The sequence below is a fragment of the Mustela nigripes genome, chromosome 13 (assembly GCF_022355385.1).
Source record: "Mustela nigripes isolate SB6536 chromosome 13, MUSNIG.SB6536, whole genome shotgun sequence".
NCBI lineage: Eukaryota > Metazoa > Chordata > Mammalia > Carnivora > Mustelidae > Mustela > Mustela nigripes.
This window is the reverse complement of record NC_081569.1, coordinates 110,275,773-110,300,911: the sequence shown is the minus strand read 5'-3', so window position 1 is coordinate 110,300,911 and position 25,139 is coordinate 110,275,773. Positions and strand designations below refer to the sequence as shown.

Here is a 25,139-nt window from a genome sequence, read left to right as displayed (position 1 = left end):
TTTCCACAGCTGAGCTGCATGAAGTCAGGGACCAGTCTAATCTCATACATTATAGTATCCCTGTGCTGGCACATGATAGGTGTTCAATAAATATTGATGGAATAAATGTTTTAACTGGATAGGGAGATGCACAAGTTTCCCGTTTTGATATTTTTTGCAAATCTTAATTACGGCACTCTAAACTGGGCACTCCCTAATCTACCTGGGATACAACAAACTCAGAATGGGTTTTACTTCCACTTAAATGGTTATTGAGGATCGGAGGTCCATGAACGTGCGAGCCTCACGGTGAGCAGCAAGGATAGTCACCCCCGGATGAATGGATACAAAATTCTCATGGCTGGGAGCGGTCCGTCAGCGAGGCCGGTCATCCTGCCAGTCCTGTAACGCCACTTAACACCTGCCATTGCCACCTCCCCACTGCCAGATCCCAAAGGTTCGCGTAGGCATTCCGAGCCGCGCCCCCTAGTCCGCAGCAGCAGGACGCCCCCCCCCTCCCCGCCCTATGCGGGTTCCGCCCCAGGGCGCAATGCAGGGCGACTCAGCCATCAAGAATACAAAGTAAAACCAGTCACGCCAAGGAGAGGCAGCGCTATTTAGGCAGTCGGCTACTCCCCCAGAACCTCCACCCTGTCCCCTGGGCCAGGCGCCCGGCGCTCGGACGGTGCCGGGCTCCAGGAGCCCCAGCTCCCTCCACGTGTCCTGTCTTCCCAGCAGCCTCCTCTGCTGCCTCGGGAAGAAAACCTCCTGACAACTCGCGGTCTGCGGACTACGACTCCCAGCAGGCACCGCGCCGCTCCGCTCTCCGCCCCCTTCACAGGACACGCAGGCGCTCTGGACTCCGTCAACAGCCCGGACTGGCGACGACCGTGTGCAGTTCCTTATGGGATTTGTAGTTTTTCTGGAGGCAGCTGGGCCGTCAGTCAAAGGGACGACAACTACAAGTCTCGGCGGCCCCAGCGTGACGGGCCCGGTCACGTGGCAGGGGGCCGACCGGGCGTGCGTGCCGCCGTTGATCCGGTGCTGCAGTGAGGAGGTGGTTCTCGCCTGTGTTGTGTGTGTGTGTGTGAGTGAGAGAGCGAGTGAGTGAGTGAGTGAGTGTGTGTGTGGGGGGACTCGGCTAGTTGTTGTCGGTGACTTCCCCCTCCCCTTCACCCCTCCCCCCTTCCCCGCCGCCGCTGCAGTGGCCGCTCCCTGGGCCGTAGGAAATGAGCGATAACGATGACATCGAGGTGGAGAGCGACGTGAGTCCCGGGGCTTCTTCCTTCCCGTGCGGGTTGTCAGGCGGGGACAGCGGCCAGGGCTCTCAGCGGGGCGACGGCGGCAGGGGGCCGGGCAGCCGCCTCCTCCTTCCCCTTACCAGCCCCCCCCCCCACCTCGACTGGGACCGCCTCCGTCGCGCTCCCAGCTCGCTCCCCTCCGGGCTCCTAGCTGGAGCGGCCTTCTGGGACTGGAGGTGGGGTGGAGACACGCGGCCTTTGGGACCCCCACCTCCCCCGGTGGAGCAAGGTGCTGCGGCCTCCGGCTCCCACCCTGTCCTGTTCAGGATCGGGGGGACTGGGACGGGGTGCGCCCGAGATCCCATTGTCCGGATCCCCGGGAAAGGGACGACGCTCAGGACCTGCCCCCTCGATCTGCGATCAACCTCTTCCCGAGACCCGCGGATCCTGGGGGGGTTGGAGGAGAGCAGAGAGGGGGTGGGAGTGCCCAGACGCCCAGAGCTGGGTGCGAGGGGAGGAGACAGTGCTCTGAACCCCCTCCAGCCGGAGTCGGATCCCGGAAGGAGGGGCGGCGCTCGGGACCCCCCCTGCCCGGCTACCGGATCCCGCTAGGGGGAAGGGGGCGTCGGGTGGGGAGGGAGGGAGGGGGGTCGGGCTGACTCCCCACCCGCCGCTTCCTTCGCCGCCGGCATTTTCTTTCTTATTATTGAATGTGAAGTGTAAAAATAACTTCTATATTTTCTATTTTTTTTTTCTCTCTTATTCCAGGAAGAGCAACCGAGGTTTCAATCTGCGGTACGTCTCCTACTCTCCATTTCATTTTCATTTCCGTTCAGTTCTAGTCCTTTTTGGGGTCAGAGAGAAAAAGAGATTGTTCTATTATTTTTAATACTATAGTAAACTCTCCTGTTAACCGCTAAGGTGAGGCGGGGCCTTGTTCTGGGATTCTAGGTGGGTGGGGGGTGGGTTTGCAAAATCTCCTCATTCTAGACTCAGGTGATAAGTTTCAGAGACTGTAGGTAAGTGAAAGGAGCTGTTTGCAGAAAAAAAATTGATCGTTCTGTAGTTCCCAGGTGGGGGAATCTAGCTGTCACTATGTAAGTGTAAAATGAGAAGTGTCATTCTGAAGTAAACTGTGTTATTTTGGGGCAAAGTAGTCAGATTTACTTTGGAACAAGCAGGCGCTAAACCATATATGCATAGTTGTGTGAAGCTGAAGCCACATGCAAAAAAAAAATCATGTGGTCATGTGACTGATATAGACCTATAGAATGTAGCACAACCTGGTATTATTCTAATACAGAAATTAGAAATGTAGAGGAACCAAAGGTTGAATACGAAAGTGTCGCGGATAGCTTGTTCTGGTCTATTTGAGTTGAAGGAGATGTATGAAAAATATAGAAAAATTGTTGAGAAGTGGCATCACAGAGATAGATTTGCTAAAAAGTGGTGGCTGAGACCATACAGTGTTATCAGTAATTTCTCATGGTTTTGATATTAATGTTCTCAGTAGATGGTTCTGTGGATTTAGATAGACACTAATCTCGTGCCTTTCCAGTCTGGGACAGTACTGTGGGTGTTCTATGAACAGATTATTGAAAGAAAAAGCGAATAGACAAATCAGAGTCAGAGAGAGGAAGAGAAGTACATCAGAGTATCTAAATTGGACAGATGGGAATAGTACAAAGTTTATAGAATGGGAATCAAAAATTCAGATGCCTCTGGGGGGACCCAGGCAGTAAAATCGTCAGGAATAAAGTAAAGAGCACAGGTGAGGACTAGGTTCTGGATTGCACATGTCTTTTCTGAAAAGGCAGCCACTACACTCCAGTAGGTTGTTGTTATGTGGGAGTAAGGGCTCACTGTTGCCAGATCTTCCTATTTTTAAACATAGTTTAGAAATCCAGATTTTTACGTATTTTTCTGACTTTGGAAATGTGGAGACAACCAAGTTGTTTGGGAACTTGTTAGAATATGCAGGATACCATTTTGATACCTGTGATACCCAAGATAAAAGCTAGTCCTCTTCCTTGTACCTGCTCTTCATTAGAGGAAGTAAATTCTGCAGGTTGTCCAAGCAGATAGGCATTAAGAAAAAATGTTTATTGAGAGTTTACTGGAGTATGCAGTTGTTCCCGAGGGTTTTAAAAATTATCCCTGGGTGATAGTCACTAAAAAGAGTTTGTTTTATTTTATTTTTGCTTGAAATATTGTCAGACACTTTATGCATGTATTTGGAAATTCAGTTCTTTTTTCTAGTCACTATGATCCTTAATAATGTGAACGTGGAGTTTCATGTTTGGGATCCAGTCTATTTAAAACACTTTTTTTCTTCCCCAAGTCGCCAGTTATAAAATGTGCCCCAGGGCTTGATCAGGGTTGGAGGATAGGGATTGGTTAGGCCTCCTTTGCAGAATCATTATTTGACTTGGAATTACATTGGCTTTCCAGTGAGAGAGTTTTCTTTGTGAAAGTTTGGCTTACTGTTCTTGAAAGCTTTCCGCTTTTCAAAATATCCATCCACTTGGGTATTGATGTGAATTACTTTATTAAATTATTAAAATGTTTCCACTCTCCTAGAATGCTAATGTCATTGTTTTTTCTAGATATTTTTAGTCTGATGTTAAGGTGCCTAGGATTTTTGTTTTTTGATTTTGGGAGGTAGGCAATGAGAGTGGTTTTGACCCTCTATTTTTAATTTGAGACATCTACTTGCTGAGACTTTTAAATACTCTATGGTACAAAATAATCCCAATAGCAGGGCGAGAAGAAGCAATAGATAAATTTTATAGTATATCAAACAATTACTGTGAACAAGTAGGGTAAAAAGGATTTGGGAGTTTTTTTCCTCTGAATACATCCGTTTTTTTCCTGCCACTTAGTATAGATAATATATTTTTTAAAACTTGGGGGAAACTATTCTTAAGCTTGTGTTAATTCAGAAGAGGCTGTGGACTGTGAACAGCCAAGGATTAAGGACTATAGAAGAACTTTTAAAAAGTTATTTGGAAAAGGTACTATGGGTCCTGATGAAAAAAGAGGCCCTCATGTGTGTTTTATAATGTCACTACACTAGACGCAGCCTTGCTAAGTGTGAGAAACGTAAGATTCTCAGCAAGGACAGTTAGGAAGTGAGGCTAACTATAACAGAAAGTGAAACTGATTTGATGAATATTGTTTTCTGTTGCCTCAGTGCAAATGGCAAATAGCTTTTCCAGTGACCAGTAAGCTTTGTTGAAGGAAATAATCCCAAACAATATTTTTATTATTAAATGCTATCTTAACTGTTTTTTGGAGGGAAGAGGTTACATTTTAAAGATCATTTTCTGGGACAGGTACACTTAATACGGAGTGATCCTTTGGTTTTATTTTGGTTTGGGAAATTCCTTTTGGGGAAAATGAAAGTATATGAGAAGCATAGGGTCAGTTTGTTAGGAGAGAAGCCCAAAGTCTTTTTCAGCACCTTCTCCTCCATACCAGCTGAATGTGTTGCAGTTAAAGTAGGTTGTTGGGGATGCAGTTTCACTTGTGGACCCTCCTCATGTGAAATATTTTTAACTTCTCAGCGCACTTTGCTTCTTTCGGAATTGTAATCCATTCAGAGGGGAGTGAGCTTGGTCGCCTTTGAGATTGGAATTTACTCAGGAAACGATTATCTGTCTTACCTGGAATTCGTTGCATCTCAGAAGTGCTGCACACTGCCTGTACTCAGTGTGCTTCAGAATGTTGACAGCGATGCAGCAACACCAGGCTTGCCTCCTAAGTATGCCTGTTTGTTAGAGAAAAGGGTAATCTTAGGTTTTAAAGTTCTTTTTCAAGATGGCCGTAATGGGGAAATAGCTGATCATGGAATACAGCTTGGTTTTGAATTAGAATTTCATGACCAAGCCAATTTTACTCTCTTAAATCGCTATAGTTTGACAACATATTTGGTTTATAGCATTCCCAAGTTCATTCAGGCACCAAATCATACCAAAAAAAAAAAAAAAAACCAACCCTCAAAAACACATGTATTTAGTAGATGTTAGAGATATATAGCAGGCAGTCAGCTTCCAGCAGGACAGATACTGGAAAGTTGAAATTCATATCTTTTGTTAAGGACCTTTGGAGTTTCTCATCCTAGCTGCCTGTTACTTCGTGTTGCAATTTTCAGGTTGATTAAAATGAATTAAGCTGCTTAGAAATTCAGCTTTACTTACCCTATCTGCTTGCCATCAGAAGTAATAAGTAGATATTTTCTGATGAGAATTTTGAGCTTGTATATTTTCCATGTTTGTGTTTAATAAGAACAGCTTACTAATAATAAGCAACACTCCCCTCTAAAATGGCAACCTTTGAAATTCTTAAAGACAATAAATGTTTCGTGGGCAACTCCAGTTCGGTATAGGCTGAGCATTTTTTATATGGGAATTAAGACTCTCCCTATAGTGTGAAAGAAATAGCATTGTTCTGGAGAACCTTGTGCATCCTTGAATAATGGAGCAATATTTCCCCATGCTATTTGCCTACCTAGAACTTGGAGGAGACAAGGCTGCTAGCTGACATAATGCTTTGAATGTAGATGCATTCTCTATGCAATAAGTTGGAAGGAAATAATTCAAAGAGATTTCCCTCAATTTTGAATAGACCTCCGTAGCTTGAATGACCTCCTGCCGGTTTAGCAACTTCTTGGCTAACAAAATAATGTTTGCTTTCAACATACAACAAAACTTAAGATACACGTGCTTGTTAGTGTCAGAGGTGGACAAATTGTAGGTGAAGATTTGTACTCTGGCTGCCAGTGTGGAAAGTTTGGTGGAAATAAAACTGAGAGGCTGAGTAAAAACCTTGGCAGAGACGTCAAAGCTGGAAGCGATTTGGTGCTGGAGTTCCTGTGGAGCATCTGTGGGCCAGCCACTCTTCAGTATCACACAGCCCTTTAGGATTTCTGTTAGCCTGGAATGCCCTGAAGGAAGGGTTTTTTGGCAGAAACTGCAAATTGAAGGAAACTGAAGGGGGCGGCATCCAGCCACTGCTCCTATAGGATGTGAGGAGGGAGGTATTTGGGGGCCTGCTATGCAGTCCAAGAATACTCTACTGTCTCCTAGAATTTGTTTGGTACCGCTTGTTTTCATTATCAAATATCTTTCTCAGTACAGGCGACAGAAAACTGGCTAATTTCTGAGTTGAGCTTTATTTGTTTAAGACACACAGTTCTTTGACCCTTCCCCCACGCCCCCCCTTTTTTAAACTAGTTTTGAGTTTGTGGGAGGATCTCAGATGCTTTATACTGGAAGTCTTTACCCTGTTTTTCATTCTCAACTCTGAAATCTTGGCCCTTTCAGAAAGGGTTGCCAGCAAGTGAAGACCATTAACAAAGCAGTGATAAGCCTGGCAACTGGCCCGCCATTTGGATGATGTGGAGTGGGGGACAGGGGAGTATTATTATTGGGCTGGATGGATCTCTGTGGTTTGGAAATGTTTCCCGAACAGAATTCTTTGTTTTGTGTAAAGGTTTTTCGTCTCTTCTTTCAAGCCACTAGAGATATCATTTAGTATAGAGTTGCCTGGATTTAGGCATATTAGTTCTGCATATTTTTAACTTGCTCTTTCAAATGAGGCCTAGGGAGGAGAAAATATATCCTTGCCATTGTCTCTGAGAGCTTTGAAATTGACTCTGGTTAAAAGTAGCAGCTTGGGGATGGACATGGCAGCAGGGATTGGTCTAAGATTCTACTCTTCTGCTAGTTAAATTGGGCCTGGAACCACCACAGAAATTCCATCCACTACTTCGAGAACAACAGTCCCCAGCCCAGGCTTTCTACCAGGCAGTGGACTGCTGCCTTTCCTTGTTGAGCCAACTTCTGAAACTTGGCTGGCTCCCCAGATGAGAAGCCAAGATTTCTGCTGATGGTCCACAGCCAAGTTCACTTAACAATCCTCTAACCAAAAGACTTGTCCATTTGAGTCCTTTCAGGGCTCAGTGAATGGGAAGGGAGTAGTGCATTGTGGGGATGATTTTGGTGTTAGATTATACCTAGCTCCACCCCTCTAGTGCAGGCCTCAGTGAAACCAAGTCCCACTTGATTCTAACCTTTTGAGATTTGCAGAACTCTCCCAGAAAGAGAACAGACAATTAGGATTTTATTTGTATCAACAAGAGGAATTGTGGGTGACTCTGCTGTTCGTGCTTCTGTGTACAGCTCTTAAGCTGAGAGGAGGGCCAGAAATGAGGGTGATTTAGTAGACCGGAATATCTTGGGCTGTTGCTGAAGACCAAAGGTGGGCAATTAATTTGCATGTAAATAAACCGTTCTGGGAGTCTGTAGCAAATGATGGAGAGGCAGATAGATGCCCAGTGCCATCTCCACCTTCTCAGTGCTTTAGGTATAGCCCAGGTTAGAGCTCAGCCCACCTTACCTATGTAGGTGACTAGAGGGGACAGTAAGTTAGGAAAGGACTAGATACTTAAATATGCTTAATTCCTTCAACTTATTTCCTACTGCTATTAGAAGGCATCGGCATCTTGTTCTATGCTGTGTGAGAACAGTCCGGGTACCTATAGCCTCAGTTTATCTGGTGTCCAAACTTACTTGATTGTTACCTCAGTTTCCCCATAAATTCCATATGTCATTAAGCTCAGCAAACACCACCACGAATTCAGACTTAACAAGATTAGGAGGGTTTTAGAAGTGCCCACGCATCTGCCCTCAAAATGACTTGCTATGCTATATAGAGTCAGGGCCTCTGTGGGAACCAGGTGTCCAGTTCAACAGAGCTATTTGAGAGACTGGGAAGTGACTTCAGTTACCACAGCAGCTCCCAGCCACCTCTTCCTCTCTAATGTCTCAGACTTAGGATTAGATAAAAGAATTTCAAGTCCTTTCATTCCCACAACTCTTGTCTTTATAGATTTTTGTCTGTACATCTTGTCTAGTACAAGGATTCATTTGAGGCATTCTTGTGCTAAGCCAAGTTATTTACTCTTGTTGCTTCATATCTAGACTTCCTGGTGCTTTGGGTAGGTTATAACTACCCAGACTTTCCATATACAGACCTGTTCTCTGGGTTAGCTCAGTACAACCTTGTGTATTCAGGGTACATTTTCAGAGTATATTATTTTCCATAATTCCCAAAGTGTGGATGTGATAAAAAGTTCTTGCTTTAGACTAAGTTAAGCATCTGTGTTCCATTCGGAGAGAATGCCCTTTTTTTTCGGGACCTGCTGAAGCTCTCTTGCAGTGCTCTCCAGCACTCTCTTTTTTGCCTGAAGCCAGAGTATTTTGCCATTTCTGATTTGTCGCCAGTCTTCTTCCCTCTCCAGCTGATAGTTCTTTGTGATGTTAAGCAGGACAGGATAAAGACTTTGGGCCCTGGGTATTTAGATACTGCCAAATAAACTTGACCTGCCACAGGTGCCTGAGGAAATTTATTCAGAGCATGTGGGTGTCAGATGATTTGCTATCTAAGAACAACCTTTCTGGCACAGCGTGTGTGAGGGGAAGCCCTTGGCAGGATAGCACCATGGATAAACTTTAAAAAACAGGAACTCAGAATGTGGTTGGTATCTTTATCAGCTCTGTCATAATCTCAGATTCATGGCATCTGGGTTTTCTAGAGGTTTTAGTTAGTTTCTATTGTAGAATTTGGTGAGCAGGTCTTAAATTAGTCCCTTTTAGCAAGCTTGAGACCAGACTCATGGTGATGGGTTTCACATGGAAAGAAACACTGTACCAGTGACCTTACTCCTTTCCTGGGCACCCCCCATGGAGAATCTTTTACAGTGGGGGTGATCACGTTTTATAAAGGGACCCCCTTGAACTTTTTCCTTGTCACTTCCCAACCATGAACTGGCGGCTATTCTGTCACATAAGTAAGTTGTGGGGGAAGACTGATGTTGCAGGAGAGTTACACTTTGTCCCTGTGAATAACTTTTATTTTACTTATGCATGAGCTGGATGCATCGAGCTACTTTGGATGTTCCTGTCGCAAGCCTTGCTCACCCCTTTCTCCCCCTTTAGCAGATCCTAATTCTGGAGACTCCTAACTGCCCACCTCGACAAGTCCTTCCCAGCCCAATCGCCAGGGACAGCGCTGACAGCATATACTTCCAGGCTATTCCCCACCCACCTACAGCAAGCAAAAGGAGGGAAATTGCTAATGTGCTCTTTTTCCTGTTCTTCTAGGCTGACAAACGGGCTCATCATAATGCACTGGAACGAAAACGTAGGGACCACATCAAAGACAGCTTTCACAGTTTGCGGGACTCAGTCCCATCACTCCAAGGAGAGAAGGTGAGTTTATTGAGAAAGCTGATGGCCACCACTAACTTGAAATTTGCTGGGGGGCGTACCAGGGCACTCACCTGTCTGGAAAGAAATGGAATCAGAGATATTCCAATTGTGTGATTTCCTTCATTTTTGATTCTTTGGGGTATTGCACACCTACTCTGTTCTTAGCAAATGACAGATGTGATGGAGCTGCTTCTAAGACATTAATAAGAGTTATCCTTTAAAATAAGAATTATTTATATTAAATTACTCATTCAAGAAATGATTATAACTATACAGTACAGAGAATAGCCCATAAATGTTCGGGATAACACGAAGAATTTCTGAAGTCAGTGATTCCATAGCCCTCTATGAGAATTTCTTTCGTATGGTTCAAACTTAGTACTTATTTTAAATGAGATCTCTCGGGGAATGTATATGAGCCAACCTGGACATCAATGAACTTCCAGTTTCAGCAGCTTTTATTTCAAGGCATATATAAAGAGCATTTTAAGCTATAGGACAAAAGACTTAAGGAAAGATAAATGTTCATATGAAGTGGAGGGAAAAAATAACTGGTCTTTGCTTCCCTCCACCCCACTGATGGCCTTCCAGAAACTAATATTTTCCCTGGAGAGGTGGGCACCAGCTGTTTCTACATTTGAAAAACAAAGTTGGAAGCTTTGAGTAAAAAGCCTTCTTGGAATTTGGAGAAAACATCTGTTTGTGCAGTTAGTTATAGCCTTAACACAGAATGTAGACAGAATGTAGCCAGCTGCTATCCGTATCAATTCAGTGGTATGAATGGCAGACTGGAAGGAGAACCTATGTTTTTTTGTTCAGTGATTCAGTATTTTAAAAAGCAACTATTTTAAGAAAAATCATTACTCTCAGGTATGCTTGGAATGACTCTCCTGATTTAGCTCTGTGGGTGGGGGTCCTGAGTTTGTTTGGTTATCCATAGTCAAACTTAGAACCATTATAGTTTTACTTTGTTTATACTGCCACTCCAGTCAATCATGTGCTTTATGCCTTATCTAAGGTGTGGCTTTCTCTGTGGCTGAAGCGTGGAGTAGGTCTAACCTCCATGAAAAAAGCAAAACAGGCCAGGTGAATACCTAGTATTGCAAAACCAGGATTTGCCATGTATTAGGTCTACTTACTGTGTACTTGGTTTAGTGGCCTTGAACTAAGGTGCTTACCTAGAATAACAACATTCCTGGGCACAACACTCTCAAAGCAGCACAGGAAATCTTTATGATGGAGAGGCAGACTCATCCTTTCAGAGTACATGCATGCAAAGGATTACCTTTTGTGCTTGTCTGAACTGTAGACAGTGCTTATTCTTATGCTGTGGTATCAATTAAAACAGTTTTGGTGTACTAAATGGACAGGGCTCCCTTAAGTCTCACATCTAACCAGGAGTGGCACCAAGGCAGTGTTTCCCAAGAGATGGCCTGTGGCTCACTCTCACAGATTCACTGCTGACTGCCATTCTGGAGGCAGGCCTGGGGATTTATATTTATAACAAGCAGTCAGGTGATTCTTAGGCATTTTTAAGTTTGAGAACACTTTGGGAGAAGCTGGTCATAGGAGGTCAACTATACCTTTTTCGTTAGCCAGCATATTTTGCACTGCTATAATACTCTTCTTTAAGTCCTTAAAATCACACTGTCCTAAATCCCATTGTCTCTTTTCTTCAAGGAAGTTGCTAGTTTAAATTTGGTAGCCTTACAAACTGAATAGGTTGTCATTTGATGTGGCCCATTCATTTATTCAATCACTTCATTCATCAAATGTTTATTGAGGGTCTGCTGCATGCCAGGAACTGTTGTAGATAGCAGGGAAACAGCAGAAAACAAAACACACAAGCAGAAGCTCTTTTTCTGGTGAGGAAAAGATGAAAAGTGAACTAGTAACTGTAAAATATACATAGCTTGTCAGATAAGTGCTGTGGAGAAAATTAAACAGGGAAGGAAGGGTTGCAGTTTCAAGAGTTCAGACAAGGAAACTCACTGGCAAGTCGTCATTGGAACAAAGGTTTGAAGGAAGTGAAAGAACCAGGCATCTGTCTGGTCATAAGTACTCCAGGCCAAAGGAAGGCAGGCGTAATAGCCCAAAGGCAGGTACCTGGGAGTATTGCTGGGCCTGTCAAGAACAGAGGCCATGGTGGCTGGGGTGGAGTGAGTGAAGGGACCATAGAAAATGAGGTCAGAGAAGTAGCAAGACTAATAAGGAAAGACAAGTAGTCAAGGGGCCAGGTTATGTGGAGCCCATTAACAAAATCCCAGTGTGGGAATTGACCAGGTAGCTTTCTGATCTCAGAATCCTGTTCTGTATTATAATCCAGATACTCCACACTAAGCATGAGTAAAGTCATTCTGATCCCCTTCCCACCCAAATTCCACCATCTGCATGATTTTCCTTGTCTGCCAGCATTGTTTCACAGATGCTGGGGGGAGTCTAACAGAAAGAATACTTTGTCTCTCAGTCTAACCAGTGCTCACTAAATGTTGCAATTTTTTTAAAATATGATATTTGAACCAAAGGAAATTGGCTAATTCTTGATTTGTATTGCAGTAATTAAGGTTGCAACATTATATAAATAATCATGAGTTTGGGGGAGCTCAGATCCAATTTTTGCAGGGAACATATCCAGTCTCTTGATTTGGGCATCTTTTAAGTTCCAGGTGACTTCTCCCTTAATATTTGAATTACCTTTCATACATAGCCAAGTTTTTTGATTTTTAAACTGAAACCCAATACTGAGTGAATTGGATCCTAACCCAAGAGTGAGGGATACTTGTATAAAAAAATAGCTTTAAATGTGAGACCCAGATTCTATTCTCTGTTTTATTTTTATTAAATATAAATGTTCTAAAAAGTGGTCACCTTTTGCATAAGTTAAGAAAAAAAATCAGTAATAACCAACATCTCTGTTGCAATATAAAAGTAAATGCAGTGGTTCTGTGAGGTTTTATACTAATAGAATTGAACATTGGCTATTACTGCTGTTCCTATCATTACTGTATCAGAGATGAGGAAGCGAGATTGAGGTCATGATCCCCATCTGTAGCTGGACAGGGACTAGAACTTAGGACTGCTGATTGCTGAGGTCAGTCTTTCTGCCACACTAGAGGAGTAAACAACTTGAGGATATTTGAACAAATCTTACTTAAATACTTTTATCTTTATATTGGGAGCTCCTCCTAGATAGAGCTGGTAATCTTGGCAGTATGTCATACCCGGGCTATTTTTACTAGAACACAGTCTCCTGAAGTGGCATATGTAGGTGACACTAAAGTACGGACAGTTGAAGATCACTAAAATCTGTAAATTTTTCTGAGTCCTCATAGCTCCTCTGAGAAAACAGCCATTACAGCTAGTGGTCCATTTGGGTTTTGCCATAGGTCCCAGTGTTAGCAAGTAGACCCTTGAACTCTATTGTTTGAGTCTCTTATTTTTGGTGTAGTTCTTCCACTGGACATCCCATGGGGAAAGATAGGATGGAAATAGTACTATCAGCCACTCAACCAGAGAAAGGGATGTAAGGGCAAGGACAACTGTTCTAAAGGTGCCTGGGTGACTCAGTCGGTTAAGCATCTGCCTTTGGCTCAGGTCATGATCCTGGGGTCCTGGGATCCAGCCCCACATCAGGTTCCCTGCTCAGTGAGGAGCCTGCTTCTCCCTCTCCCTCTGCAGCTCCCCTGCTCATTCTCTCTCTCTCTCTCTCTCAAATAAATAACATCTTTAAAAATGAAGACATTACTTTTTTCTTTTTTTTTTAACAGAATTATTATTTGTTTTAAGGGTGCTAGGTTGGGTGCTAGGAAGTGTTGCCCGTGGCTTGCTGGCACTGAGCTCATCCTGTTTTTTCGGGTTCAAGACCTCGGTGACCAGCCCATCAGTTTGCCTTTACATGGGGAAGTGATTCTGCCCCCTGCTCCATACCTAGCATCCACTTTCACTGTCTCCTTGACATGGTTGACTTTAGTGATAAAAGGGTCTATAGAAACATTGCCATTTGCAGGTATACAGTGGTTTAGAGAAATTTCTTTTAAGTCTCTTCCTAAATGCCTGTTTATCTTAATAGTTAATTGCTCTCTCAGGCAGTTGTGCTCTGGATTTCTCCTTTCTGGATAGAGCTGTGTTAAAAAGAAATAATATATGGGTGCCTGAGTGGCTCAGTCAGGTAAGCAGTTAGGTCTTGGGATCAAGCCCCGCATCGGGCTCCCTTCTCGGCAGGGATCCTGCTTCTCCCTCTCCCTCTGCCTGCTGCTCCGCCTGCTTGTGCTCACTCGCTGTCTCTGTCTCTGCACCAAATAAATAAATAAAATGTTTAAAAAATTTTTTTTCAGATAATAAAAAATAATATTACCTAAGATGAAAATAAAATCAGGGTGTCTTCTAGTGAGCATTAAGTTCAGAATTCCTTCCTTTTGGGTGAAAACAGGAGGGCACTGCTCAGCTTCTGCTAAAGACTCTGGCACATGATAGTTCTCAGTACATAGCTGTGGCGTGAGAGCACCAGAGGAAAACACGGGCTTACTCCATCCTGGAACTAAACAGCAACAGCTGATATGATTGTGTACGCCTGTTTAATTGAGACCCAAGAGCCATGTTGAGCACTGTAGAGGTTTAAAAGGTATAATATAGACAGAGTCTCCTCTTGAGGGTCTTGTTCTCTTGTTGGGAGAGAGGATTATACCACTTAGCAATAATAAGATAACATGCTGAGCATTAAATAAGAGGTTAAAATACTGAGCTAATCTGTTTCGTTTCTATTAAAGCCTGCTTTTCTTAACATGTTAAGGTGTTGAAACCAAATAGCTCCCTTATACCAGGGAACCTGACAGTTCTTACAGCTAAAGGTCACTCTCCTGTTAAACTCACTCAGAACTGTGACTGGGGCACTTATCCCAGTTGTAATTCTACATATGTTTGTATGGTTACTTGGTGACTGTCTGCCCATCTGCCATATTGCACCGTGAAGGCAGGGAAGACGTCTTTTGGTCCTGTTTTCTTCCCTCAGTGCCTGGCACACTAGGGTGCAATGAGTACTTATTAACTGAAGGTTCGAAGACCCCGGCCCCCCAACCACGTTATCCTGGCAGAGGATCGTCCTGGTGGGCACCTTTTAAGGCATGCTGTTCATTCAGCAGCATGCTTCTGTGTCATATAGAGGCTATTGAAGGGATTATGTTTTAAATAAAATGTAAACCACAGTGCTGACCATTTCACCTCCTTACTCATTAAGGTTATTTCTGGCCAGACTCCAACCCAGGCAGTTATTTTCTTCAAAATTAATTTTTTCATTGGAGCATCTGGGTGGCACAGTTAGGTATCCAGCTCTTAAAACAGTCCATAAAACTCTTGGTTTGGGCTCAGGATATGATCTCAGTGTTGGATTGAGCCCTGTGTCGGGCTTCATGCTCACTGCAGAGTCTGCCTGAGATCCCCTCTCCATCTCTGCCTCCTATTCACGCATGCACGTGTGCACTCACACTCGCTTGCTTGCAGTCTCTGAAAATAAATAAACCTTTAAAAAAATAATTTTTTCAAAAATGTAATTTTCTACCTTAAATTTGTTGTCCATAGTTGCCCAAGTCTCATTCAGCCCTAGGCTCAGCAACTGTGAATGTATTGATTTATTGAATTCTTTGTAAAATGTATTTATGTGCTACTGAAAAGGTTTTCAGTGCTCATCATGGTAAAAACTGGTGTTCTCTGTTCTCTAAATAAGCTACCCACCTTGCCTTCCTGCTTTTTTCTCCTCCTTCCCTTATTGTGGAGTGGTGTACTCCCCCTCTGCTTCCCCAGGAGTGTCATTTATCAAAGTTCCTTCCTCTTCTCAAGGTCCAGCTTCAGCCTTAAACACCCAAAGGACATCAGGGTTTCACAGTGAAGAGACCCACCAAGAGGGCCCTCCAGCCTGTGCTACTCTTTGCTGCTAGAGCACCTCCATGTTTCTCCATGCCTGGACGTCCCCTGCCAGTCTGTCTCTTCCTGCCTGCCTTCAAGGCTCATATCAAGCAGTTTAACCACCCAGAGAACCCCGCAGTATTGTTCTCCCATCAGCTCCAGCGGGCATGGACTCCATGGGGCCTCTCCTATGTGTCCCTTCCCTTTGACAATCTTATCACCTGACTGAAGGGTACACTCATTGAGGACAGAAGCCTTGTCCCACTCTGCCGGAAGTCTGCAGTGCAGAGCAAGGAAGGGCTCACTCCTGTGGGGAGGACTAGAGAGCCAGGAGGCTTTTCCATACTGAAATTTGGAAGGGTGCCGGATTGTTTCCTAGGCTCTCCCTTAAGCATTTATTTTGCTTTTTTCCTTGTAGCAAAATTGCAAAAATTTTAGGAAAATAGGAAGAAGAAAACAGTACCCCCTTTCTCTAACACAACTGTAGCCTTTCCTTTATTCTAAGATTTGGAGATGTGTTGCCCTGTACATATTTAAAGTGAGCCACAAATGCGTTTTAAATTTTCTAGTTGACATAGTAAAAAAAAAGTAAAATAACAGATGAAGTAAATTCTAATAATATATTTTATTTAACCTAATATGCAAAAATAAGTATGACTTCAATGAAATCCCATGTATTGTGTACTTAATAGCACAGCTTAAGTCAGTCTAGTCACATTTCAAGTGCTTATTAGCCATTTGGTCAACAGTGCAATTCAGATGTTTCTCCCCCATTCCACACCTCATGTTAATATGACTAAAGTTGGGTGCTGTCTTACAGTGAGTGCCAAAAGCAACTTGCCTCCATTTCTTCCTCCCCCAAAAAGCTGCTGTTGCTAAATTCATGAAATAATGGATGGAATCTAAGAAGCAAGAAAATGATGGTATTATCAATCTGTATATTCCCTTTGGATTTCTTTGTATACATGCTTTACATGGATGAGATGTTACAACTTGTTATCACAGAAGATGCTTTTTGTACAAATGATAGTGTTCATATTGTTATTAGGCATGTTTCTGTTGGCCAGTTACGTTGTTTCCCAGATTTTAATTGTATAAGAAATGTAGTGATGACCATTTTGGTGTAGGTGATAGTTTTTGTACAATAGATTCCTAGAAGTTGGGTTGCTAGGTAAGAACATCTGGTTTTTGCTTTGTGTTGACAAAATGCTTTCCAAGAGGATTGTTTTCATGTCTTCATTCTTCCATTTCTTATTTTGTAAAGCAAATGCTGAAGACTGGTCCTTTTTTTGAAAATCAATTAACATCTAGTGTATTATTAGTTTCAGAGGTAGAGTTCAGTGATTCATCACTTGCAAATAACACCCAGTGCTCATCACATCATGTGCCCTCCTTAATGCCCATCACCCGGTTACCCCATCCCCTCCGGCAACCCTCAGTTTGTTCCCTGTAGTTATGAGTCTCTCATGGTTTGTCTCTCTGATTTCGTCTTATTTTTCTCTCCCTTCCTCTGTGATCCTCTGTTCTGTTTCCTAAATTTCCATGTTATGAGTGAAATCATTTGATATTTGTAATGACTAGTCTTGACAGTGTCTTAAGAGCTCCAATTTTACCATTACTGGAATTTTTAGTAGACAAAAGGTAATAATTAATTTTGTATTTTGTGTATTACTGGTGAGATTAAATCTTTTCCACATGTCTATTACCTAGTTGCATGTCCTCTTTGGGGAACTGTGTGTCTCTGTCCTTCATTAATAAGTGTCACAACTTCATTTCAGACTGCCTAGAGCAAACAACTAGAGAATGCAAGGTTTGAGAAACGTGATCTGTGTTGACCCTTAAATGTCTGACTCCTGGCTTAAGCCCCTTAAAGAGCATGAGGACTACCTTCCTGTAGTAATCAATAAAATGGTCCTTCGGACTGGGGAGGGCCTGCCAGCGGGAAGCTTAGAGGGGCCACATTGGGCTGGTTCTGACCCCACAGCCTTCCAGCCTGCCTTATTGGCGTTGATGGGGTTTCCAGTTTGGAATGAACTACTTTAATGTAAACCCAGATTTATTATGCAAATCCTTTAATTTTTATTTTCAGAAGATGGTTTATTCGAATGGAAATGTATGTCAGCTTTGGCCTAGCTTTCTCTTTACCTTAATGTGTATAAAAGCTTTTGCAGATTTCAGAAAATAATTGTTTTATGTTTCCTTAAAATATGTAGTACAAAACAAGTATCAGTTAGTGAGGCAGGCAGCATTCTGTTTTCATTCCCCAGAATATGGCGTTTTGGTTCTTGGGGGAACAAGGCAGTGGTAACAGCTTGGTAAGAACTGGTTTTGACAGTAAGGAGGAAAACTGAAATAGGACCAAGGTAATTACTTCTTGAGTCAGGGTTAGGAGCCTAGGGAACTGCGGTGGTTCAGATTGTGAACATTCTGGCACTATTCTTCTCTTCCTCACCTCTCTCCCCTTGCTTTCTAAAACAACGTGGGTTTTTACACAAATCCAGAATACTGTAATAAGATTTACATCTCCAGAAACATGTGGATCTCTTGCCTTATATAAAAAATTGTGAGAGCTGCTGCCTTAAAGTGGGGCTTAGTAACCTTGGATTTCATCCTAACATCAGTGTTAACTACTTCAAGATTCCTTTGGGGCCTTAAAAAAGTTCTAATTAGAATCATACTCTTGGGTTTGGGTCTTTTTGTGGACTATGTCATTGTTTCTTGCTGCAGCACATGAAGTGGGTGTCCTGTGTTCCCAAGCTCAGTTCCATTCAACGGGCGCCACGGAAGGCTGGGTTGGCACTTGCCTCTCTTTGTGGCTGTGGGCAGAGATGCCAGTAGGCCGGTAGCAGTGGCACAAGCCCAAGATGGGATAGGAACCTGCTGGGCACCTCAGCAAAAGCCACCCCAGGTCTTCTCCTGTGTCCATTTTGGCTGTGCCCTTGTTAGGTAATGAAGACAACAATACTGTTGGGAGCTGGCATCTCCCTTCCCTTGGGGCTAGGTTCAGTCCATTCTCCCATGCTGTCTCATATCCTCAGGCTTTTTCTGTTTGCTGCTTCTCTGCTAGAAACCTGTTTGGTTTGCACCTGTCTTTAAAAGAAAAAGAAACACAGTCTCCCTTCAACAGCTGCTATTATTACAAGCTACTTTTTTCTCATTGCTCACTTTTTCAGCCTAATTCTAAAAAACTAGTCTTCAGCTTCAGCTCATCCCTATATGCTCTTTACCTGTGCACAGATGATTTACCTAAACTCTGACTATTCCAAGGAAACCATCCTCTCCTGGGTCTTTATTGACATCTTGTAGATGAATCCCTTTCCCTCCTGCTCAGACTCTCCTCTCTGTGACAACACCGTCAGTGCCGTCAGTGCATTTTTGTTGGTCTTTTCCACAGCTTCCTCTGTGCCCCCAAAGTAGAAGTATCCTGGAGGCCTAGGTTCAAATCCTGACTGTCCTGCCTACTAGTAAGGAAGTTAGAGCTCTGTCCCTCGGTTTCCTTATTTATAAAATAGGGGAAACAATACATTAGAAGGTTGTATGAAAACATTTAATAAGTACCCAGTAGGTGTTAGCTGTTGCCATCACTGTCGTCATCGTCATCTGTATTGCCATAATGTGGCCATGGCTTTCAGGGAATTTCTGCATGGCTCCCAGAGGTGGAGAAGGAGCCTGAAGAGCCATTTTGCATTAACTCATGCTGCTGCCACGTAACAGGCCCAGTACCTCTTTAGTCCCCTCAGCCACAGTGTGTGCTGATTCATGGCTGTGTCAATTTCTGCTCAGAAAATTAAAAGCAGAATTAGTGCCTTCTGATTTTAAAAACTAGCAGGAAAAAAAATTATCCGTGTCTATACTTGGTATCCAAAGGCAACAGTCCATACATGGACACATTGACTTACCACAAGTCCTATCAACTTGGTCACATACACACACACACAGATTGCTGACTCAGCCAACAGTGCATTTCAGAAAACAGAAACCAAAAGCCCAGGCCATTCCATAGTCCATGCTATAAAGTCTGGAGCCACTCCACAGTCTGAACCATAAAGCCCGAGGTTGTTGTCTGTTTCTTGTTTACTGTTCACATAGTAGAGACTCCTAAAGACACGGAAGGGCCTGCCCACACCCTAATCCTGTGGCTGGACACATGATCTCATGGTTTGGAAAGCCAGGAAGAGGGGATTTTAGATGTCTGGCATTTTCTGGTTTCAACAGTTTGCTTTCACCCCCATCCCTGGACTAGACATGCATGTGATTTTGGGAGAATTCTATATTTTGTGCTTTAATTTTTTTACTGGTTGGATTTTACTTAGTACTCTGGGTAAAATAAAGTTAATTGAACCATTCTTTTGGACTTGCTAAGGGGTGACCGGGGATGTTTTGCTCTCTGCAGGGGATGGAGGAAGGGCTGTGCTGAGCCTTCTGGAGGCCCTGTGCTGGGTTTATACCCATCCAGCCTTCTTCACGGGCCTCTGTGTTCTGAGCATCTATGAATTTTAACTTCATCTGAAAACTGCCCTGAAATGGGCAGATCACTGACAGGATCTTTCCCCCTCTTTGGTTTGTTGTGCTATGCTTACTGCTCACTAGACGTCATGGTTTCATGTATTAACTATGTGAAGAAGAAACTGGCAGCACTTGGGTTGCTCCTCAGTGTGGTCCTTCGTTAGGAAGAATCATCACTGAACATTTGCAGTCTTGCGTTTTTTCCCTTGTCCCAGCTGCAAATGAGTCGTTAAGTAAGAGCTAGTGTTGCTTTCTGGGAACTGTTGGTTGAAAAAAATAGACAAACGTTAAGAAAGACTAGGATGGAAATATTCATAGCAACTAGATCATTGATCAGGTGCATAGAATTTGAAGGGCTGCATGGGGTCTGAGAGAATTTCTGGTCAAATAAGAAATAGCCATGGAGAAAAAATTTAGGTCTGTGGTCAGAGAGTCCAGAATGCCCTGTCTTTTGGGCTCCTGAACCTTGCCACTCTGCCACCAATCCTCCAGAACTTCTTATAAATCCCATCTCTAGTATCCAGAGAAGCAGAGTATTTTAATTAGTCCTTTCTAATTATGTGTCCCTTTTCTCATCTTAGCCCTTAGTAATTACATCCTAATAAGTTCCTTCAGCAGAAATGGAAAACAGCATCTAAAGCAGCCTCGCAAGCCCCCGTTGCTAGGTACTCTGATTCTTCCTACAGAAGCTGACTGACTCCAGAAACACACCTACTTAGTCTCTACTCTCGTACCCCTGCTGTGCTACTCTCCCTGCCCAGAGTGACCCTTTGCCACAGATGTCACCTCAGTGTAATGTGTATACGTGTGTGTGTGTGTGTGTGTAAGTATGCACATACACACAGAACCAAGGCCATTGTCTGACACACAGTAGGTAATTGCCCCAGCCAGAAGCCATCTTTCCTGTGGCCTTTCTAATCTACACTACTCAAGTTACACTTGTTGATGCTGCCCTGTGATTTGTCTGTGTATAGATATATTTATCTCTTCAGCTGGATAGTAAGCTAGCTTCTGGGCGGAAGAAGCCATGACTAATACGTTTGGTTTCTCCACAGTGTCTGCTCAGTACCTTGCACATAATTTGCAGCAGATAAAAATGGTTAAATATGAGCAGTTTCCTTTTGAGGAAATTGCTTTAAGTGTGCTATAAGTGAGGACTGGTGAATAAATCCAGGCCTTGCAGAGTTCTCTGATCTGCAGCCTAGCCTGAGGTATATAAGTTGAGATTGTCAGGATTTAATACAAGTGGATACAAGTTTTGCTATCCTGAATGTAGATGTTTTCTTTGCCATTTTCCCCTGTTGTGTCTGGGTTGTTTAGGACCCACTAGGATTGTAACACAGAACTGTCCAGTACTGCCCTACCCTTAGTGAGAAGCTGTGCTACACACTCCGCTTCTAGAATACCCTGCCTTGGGTGTCGGTCCTCTGCGCTTTGTGCCATTCTACTAGTTTGGCTGGTTAACCGCTGGCCATGAGTAGCTCTGGCCTTGTTTGCAACCTGGAGGGACTCTTTTAGGCATGTTGGTCCTCCAGGGCCCAAATAATCCGACATCCATTTTAATGGCTTGTCAGCTTGTTCCTCTAACAGAGCAGTGCCTAGGCTGCCCATGGCCATGGTCAAGGTGTGGTTGCTTCCTGAAATGGCCCAATCTCCTGCCCTTCCTGTGTTGACATCAAGCTCGGACAGCTTTCACTAAGTCTCTTCAGCCAGGAAGGCTGAAATAATGACACAGCAGCATGGCTCAGCTGGAAATAGTTAACACAGCCACGGTGTTTCTGAAATCAAGGGGCCTGGATGAAAAGCTTTACACCTACTCCAGTTCTGAGCTCGATCCCCCCGAGGTCTTGCTTTTGTTTTTCTGGCCCAGCTGCTCCTATCACTCCCTAGTAAAGAGCAGGTAGCGTCAGCACTCAGTTAAGTAGTATTTTAATGTTTTCAGACGTAGCCAGGCTGAAGACTTGAAAGCAGCCTAAAGAACCTCAGAGGGGATGGGAGGAGTTCAAGTTCAGAAGTCAGATGGATCCGAGTTTGAATCCAGGCTCTGCCACTATCTAGCTGGTGACTTTGAATAAACCAGTAAAGTTCTCTGAGCCTCGGGTTCCTGGTGGAGCTGCCTCCCAGAGAGCGCTGCTGCGAGGTAAGCCACACACGGGGCTTGACACCTTGCCTGGCGCAGAGCAGGCTCTTCCGCAGCAGTTCCTGGCGCCGCCACAGCCCTGTCCCGCCTCACCCTCCTGCTGCCATTCCCCTGTGTGCTCTCACAGAAAGGCGTGGTTTCCTCACTGCTTGGACTAGGTCGTTATTTTGTTCCCTTTGCTTTTTCTCCTATTGCAACAGGCATCCCGGGCCCAAATCCTAGACAAAGCCACAGAGTATATCCAGTATATGCGAAGGAAAAACCACACACACCAGCAAGATATTGATGACCTCAAGCGGCAGAATGCTCTCCTGGAGCAGCAAGGTGAGCCCCTGAGCTGGTGGGGCCACTGGCCCTGCTATGCTCCGGCCAGGTCAGCGCTTCGCACCTGGGCCTGCAGAGTCAGAACCAGTTACAGAGCGCGTGCTCATAAGCAGCTGCGGCCTGCTTCTTGGGCTGAATAGTCGAGTGTTAGAACCATCCTGAGGCAGGACCTGAGCCGCCAGTGAGGGAACAGTGGAGTCCAGGGGTTGGACGTTTGAAGACTTTTTCTGACCTGATCTCTCCCCTTCCTGGGGCTCAGGTGCTCTGCCTGCAGTAGGGGTCACACCTGGCATCAGGTGTCTCAAAAGAGCTTTGAGGTCCTTGGATTGGAGTGTGCTGTGTAAGTACCAGAAACTCCAGGTGTTCAGGGACAGTGAGCCCTCCCCATTGTCAATGGTAGTCCAATCAGGGCAGCCTATGGGCCAGGCCCATGCTGTTCTCCAATGCTCACACCCGCCTTTTCCTACAACCACAGGGGAAAGCGAGAGCTGATCAAGTTCTTTGTTCCTGGGGAATTCACTTCTCTTCCTCCCTCATGGAAGATGCAAGTAAAAGGAAATGCAAGTAACCACCTGGGTTAGAACACCTCAAATAAAATAAAATAAAATAAGATAAAATAAATGGGTTGACCTTCCGGGCTCCAGATGAGCTGAACCCCAAGGGACGGGCAGTGGGAGGCGGCAGCGGGTTGGTTACTGGGCCAAGCAGCCTGCATGTAGGGGCTACGTGTCAAAAGGCCCAGGTATTCCGTGTGTATTGGTGACTTGCTTCCAAGTGTCCAGCTTGTCTTTCCAAGTGGATCTTGTACAAGAGAGCTAAGCCAAGCCTTTCCTTTGGCTGACACATCCTATGTCATCCTTTCCTGCTGTTGTGTGGCCTTCACACCTTTGTGGAGCCTGGCATGGCCAGGCCAGCTTCTCCTCTGTCATTGCATTGCTGGGTCCCACAGGGAGCTTATGCTCCTGTCTCTACGCTCGGCTTCCATGGCAGGACGGTGACATCACAAGCCTTCTCTTTAGGGTTGGGTGGCATTGCGGAGTGGCTGGCCATGTCCACTGGGCCCCCGGGTCTGTCTGGGAAAGGAGAAGGGCAATGAAGCCTGTGGGTGGAACAGCTACCAGAAGGGTGTTACTTCTGAGCCACCCTGAGCCTCGGGGGCCAGCAAGCCCTTCGGAAGAACAGGCTGGACCCTGAGCTGAGACTTTGTCACTCCCCCAGTCTCCAGAAGGCTGTAACCCGCTCGCTTGGTTGCCTTTCAGTCCGTGCACTGGAGAAGGCGAGGTCGAGTGCCCAACTGCAGACCAACTACCCCTCCTCAGACAACAGCCTCTACACCAACGCCAAGGGCAGCACCATCTCTGCCTTCGATGGAGGCTCGGACTCCAGCTCGGAGTCGGAGCCCGAAGAGCCCCAAAGCAGGAAGAAGCTCCGGATGGAGGCCAGCTAAGCTCCGCGGGGCAGGCCAGCAATACAAACTGTCTGTCTCCTCCACCGCCCCACCCTTCTTTCAGTTCGTTCCCAGAACCCTCACAACCATTTAAGAGACTTTTTTTCCCCTCTTTCTCTCTCTCTCTCTTTTTTTTTTTTTAATTTTATTTTTATGTAGAAGCTCTTGGACAACAGCTCTCGTTCTCCTTCCCCATTTCCACGTTTTTGTTTTTTTTTTTTTTTAACGTTTCCCTTCAGGGATTCCCTGTACCCACCAGGAATTTTTAAACCAAAACACCCCAACTTGGCAGCTTTTTCTATGGAGGACAGACGGCCGGCCGGACCTCTGAGCACATGATGTCCTGACCGGCCACCAGCTCCTCCAGCCCTGCCGGGCACTTGCCCGGAGGACTCCTGCCCCTCCCAGGCCGCCCTCACCTCCGTTTGATAGACTTTGTGAATCTGTGGACTGCTCTACTTTAAGAAGATGACCGGTTTGGAGTAATCAGAATTAATCCCCCTTCTTTTTAAGGATTTTTTTTTTTTTCCTAAAAAGCTATTTATCGCTCCTGTTAAAAGACTAGATCCTTGAAGAAGTCTGTGGTATAAAACCAAGTGGGGACAGAGTTGCAGCCCCATCTTTGGCCTGTTTCGCTCCTGCCTCTCTCAGCCAGCCTTAGGGAGGGCCGTGTGACACCCGTGTGGTATGTGTGGGGGACAGCGGGCAGCAGTGAAGTGGTCGCCGCCATGGGGTGGTAGGGGGTGGGACAAGGAGGGAGGATCGGGTCGGGGAGAGGTTTTGTATTGAGGGCCAGTGATGACGTTTTGATATTTATTTCCTGCTACTGAAATTTGAATCTGAGTGAATTGTCCCTATTTCTGATGATGTCGGTATTGCAAAACGACAGATTCATAAAGTAATGATCAAATCTTCCTTTCTTTCCGTGTGTATTTCTAAGAAATAGAGCCAACTGATTTTGTATGTAAATACCAAGAGCAATTTACCTGGTACTAAACCTCCCCCCAGTGCGGACCCTTCCCTGCCCTCACCCGACTCCCGTTCCACCTGTCCTGGAACCTGTTCCCATCGTGTGATCCAGCCCTGGTCCTGGCTGCGGTCAGCAGATCCCAGTGAAGGGTTTTGTGTGTTTAGGCCTCATTTCTTTGTCTTTTTCCTACTCCGTTCCTGGCATTTGCTGATTTCTAGTGTGTACTCTGTAGTCTCAGTCTGTGTTTGATTCCATTCCATGGAAATAAAAAGTATGTTGTACATACTGCCCAAGAATTGTCTTGCAAGTTAAGGCTTTCCCCTTTACTATAAGACTATAAATAAAAACTTATTTTATCCTT

At 44.6% G+C, this 25,139-nt stretch overlaps 1 protein-coding gene across 4 annotated transcripts; it reads left to right on the top strand.

Moving 5' to 3' along the window:
- Positions 1–978: 978 nt before the first annotated feature.
- Positions 979–25,139, top strand: MAX (MYC associated factor X). Of its 4 annotated transcripts, XM_059373403.1 has the most exons (5): positions 984–1,244; positions 1,989–2,015; positions 9,386–9,493; positions 22,238–22,361; positions 23,621–23,892. In XM_059373403.1, the coding sequence occupies exons 1-5, from the start codon at positions 1,209–1,211 to the stop codon at positions 23,806–23,808; spliced, it is 483 nt and encodes a 160-aa protein (XP_059229386.1). In that variant the 5' UTR covers positions 984–1,208; the 3' UTR covers positions 23,809–23,892. The 4 variants fall into 4 exon arrangements, with proteins under 4 accessions (XP_059229388.1, XP_059229386.1, XP_059229387.1 ...); XM_059373405.1 differs by lacking the exon at positions 22,238–22,361 and having other exon boundaries at positions 979–1,244; positions 23,621–25,139; XM_059373404.1 differs by lacking the exon at positions 1,989–2,015.

Coding starts and splice junctions, on each gene's coding strand:
- MAX (XM_059373403.1), top strand. CDS start 1,209: ATGAGCGATAACGATGACATCGAGGTGGAGAGCGAC. Junction 9,494..22,237: donor CATCACTCCAAGGAGAGAAG/GTGAGTTTATTG, acceptor CTATTGCAACAG/GCATCCCGGGCCCAAATCCT. Junction 22,362..23,620: donor TGCTCTCCTGGAGCAGCAAG/GTGAGCCCCTGA, acceptor GTTGCCTTTCAG/TCCGTGCACTGGAGAAGGCG.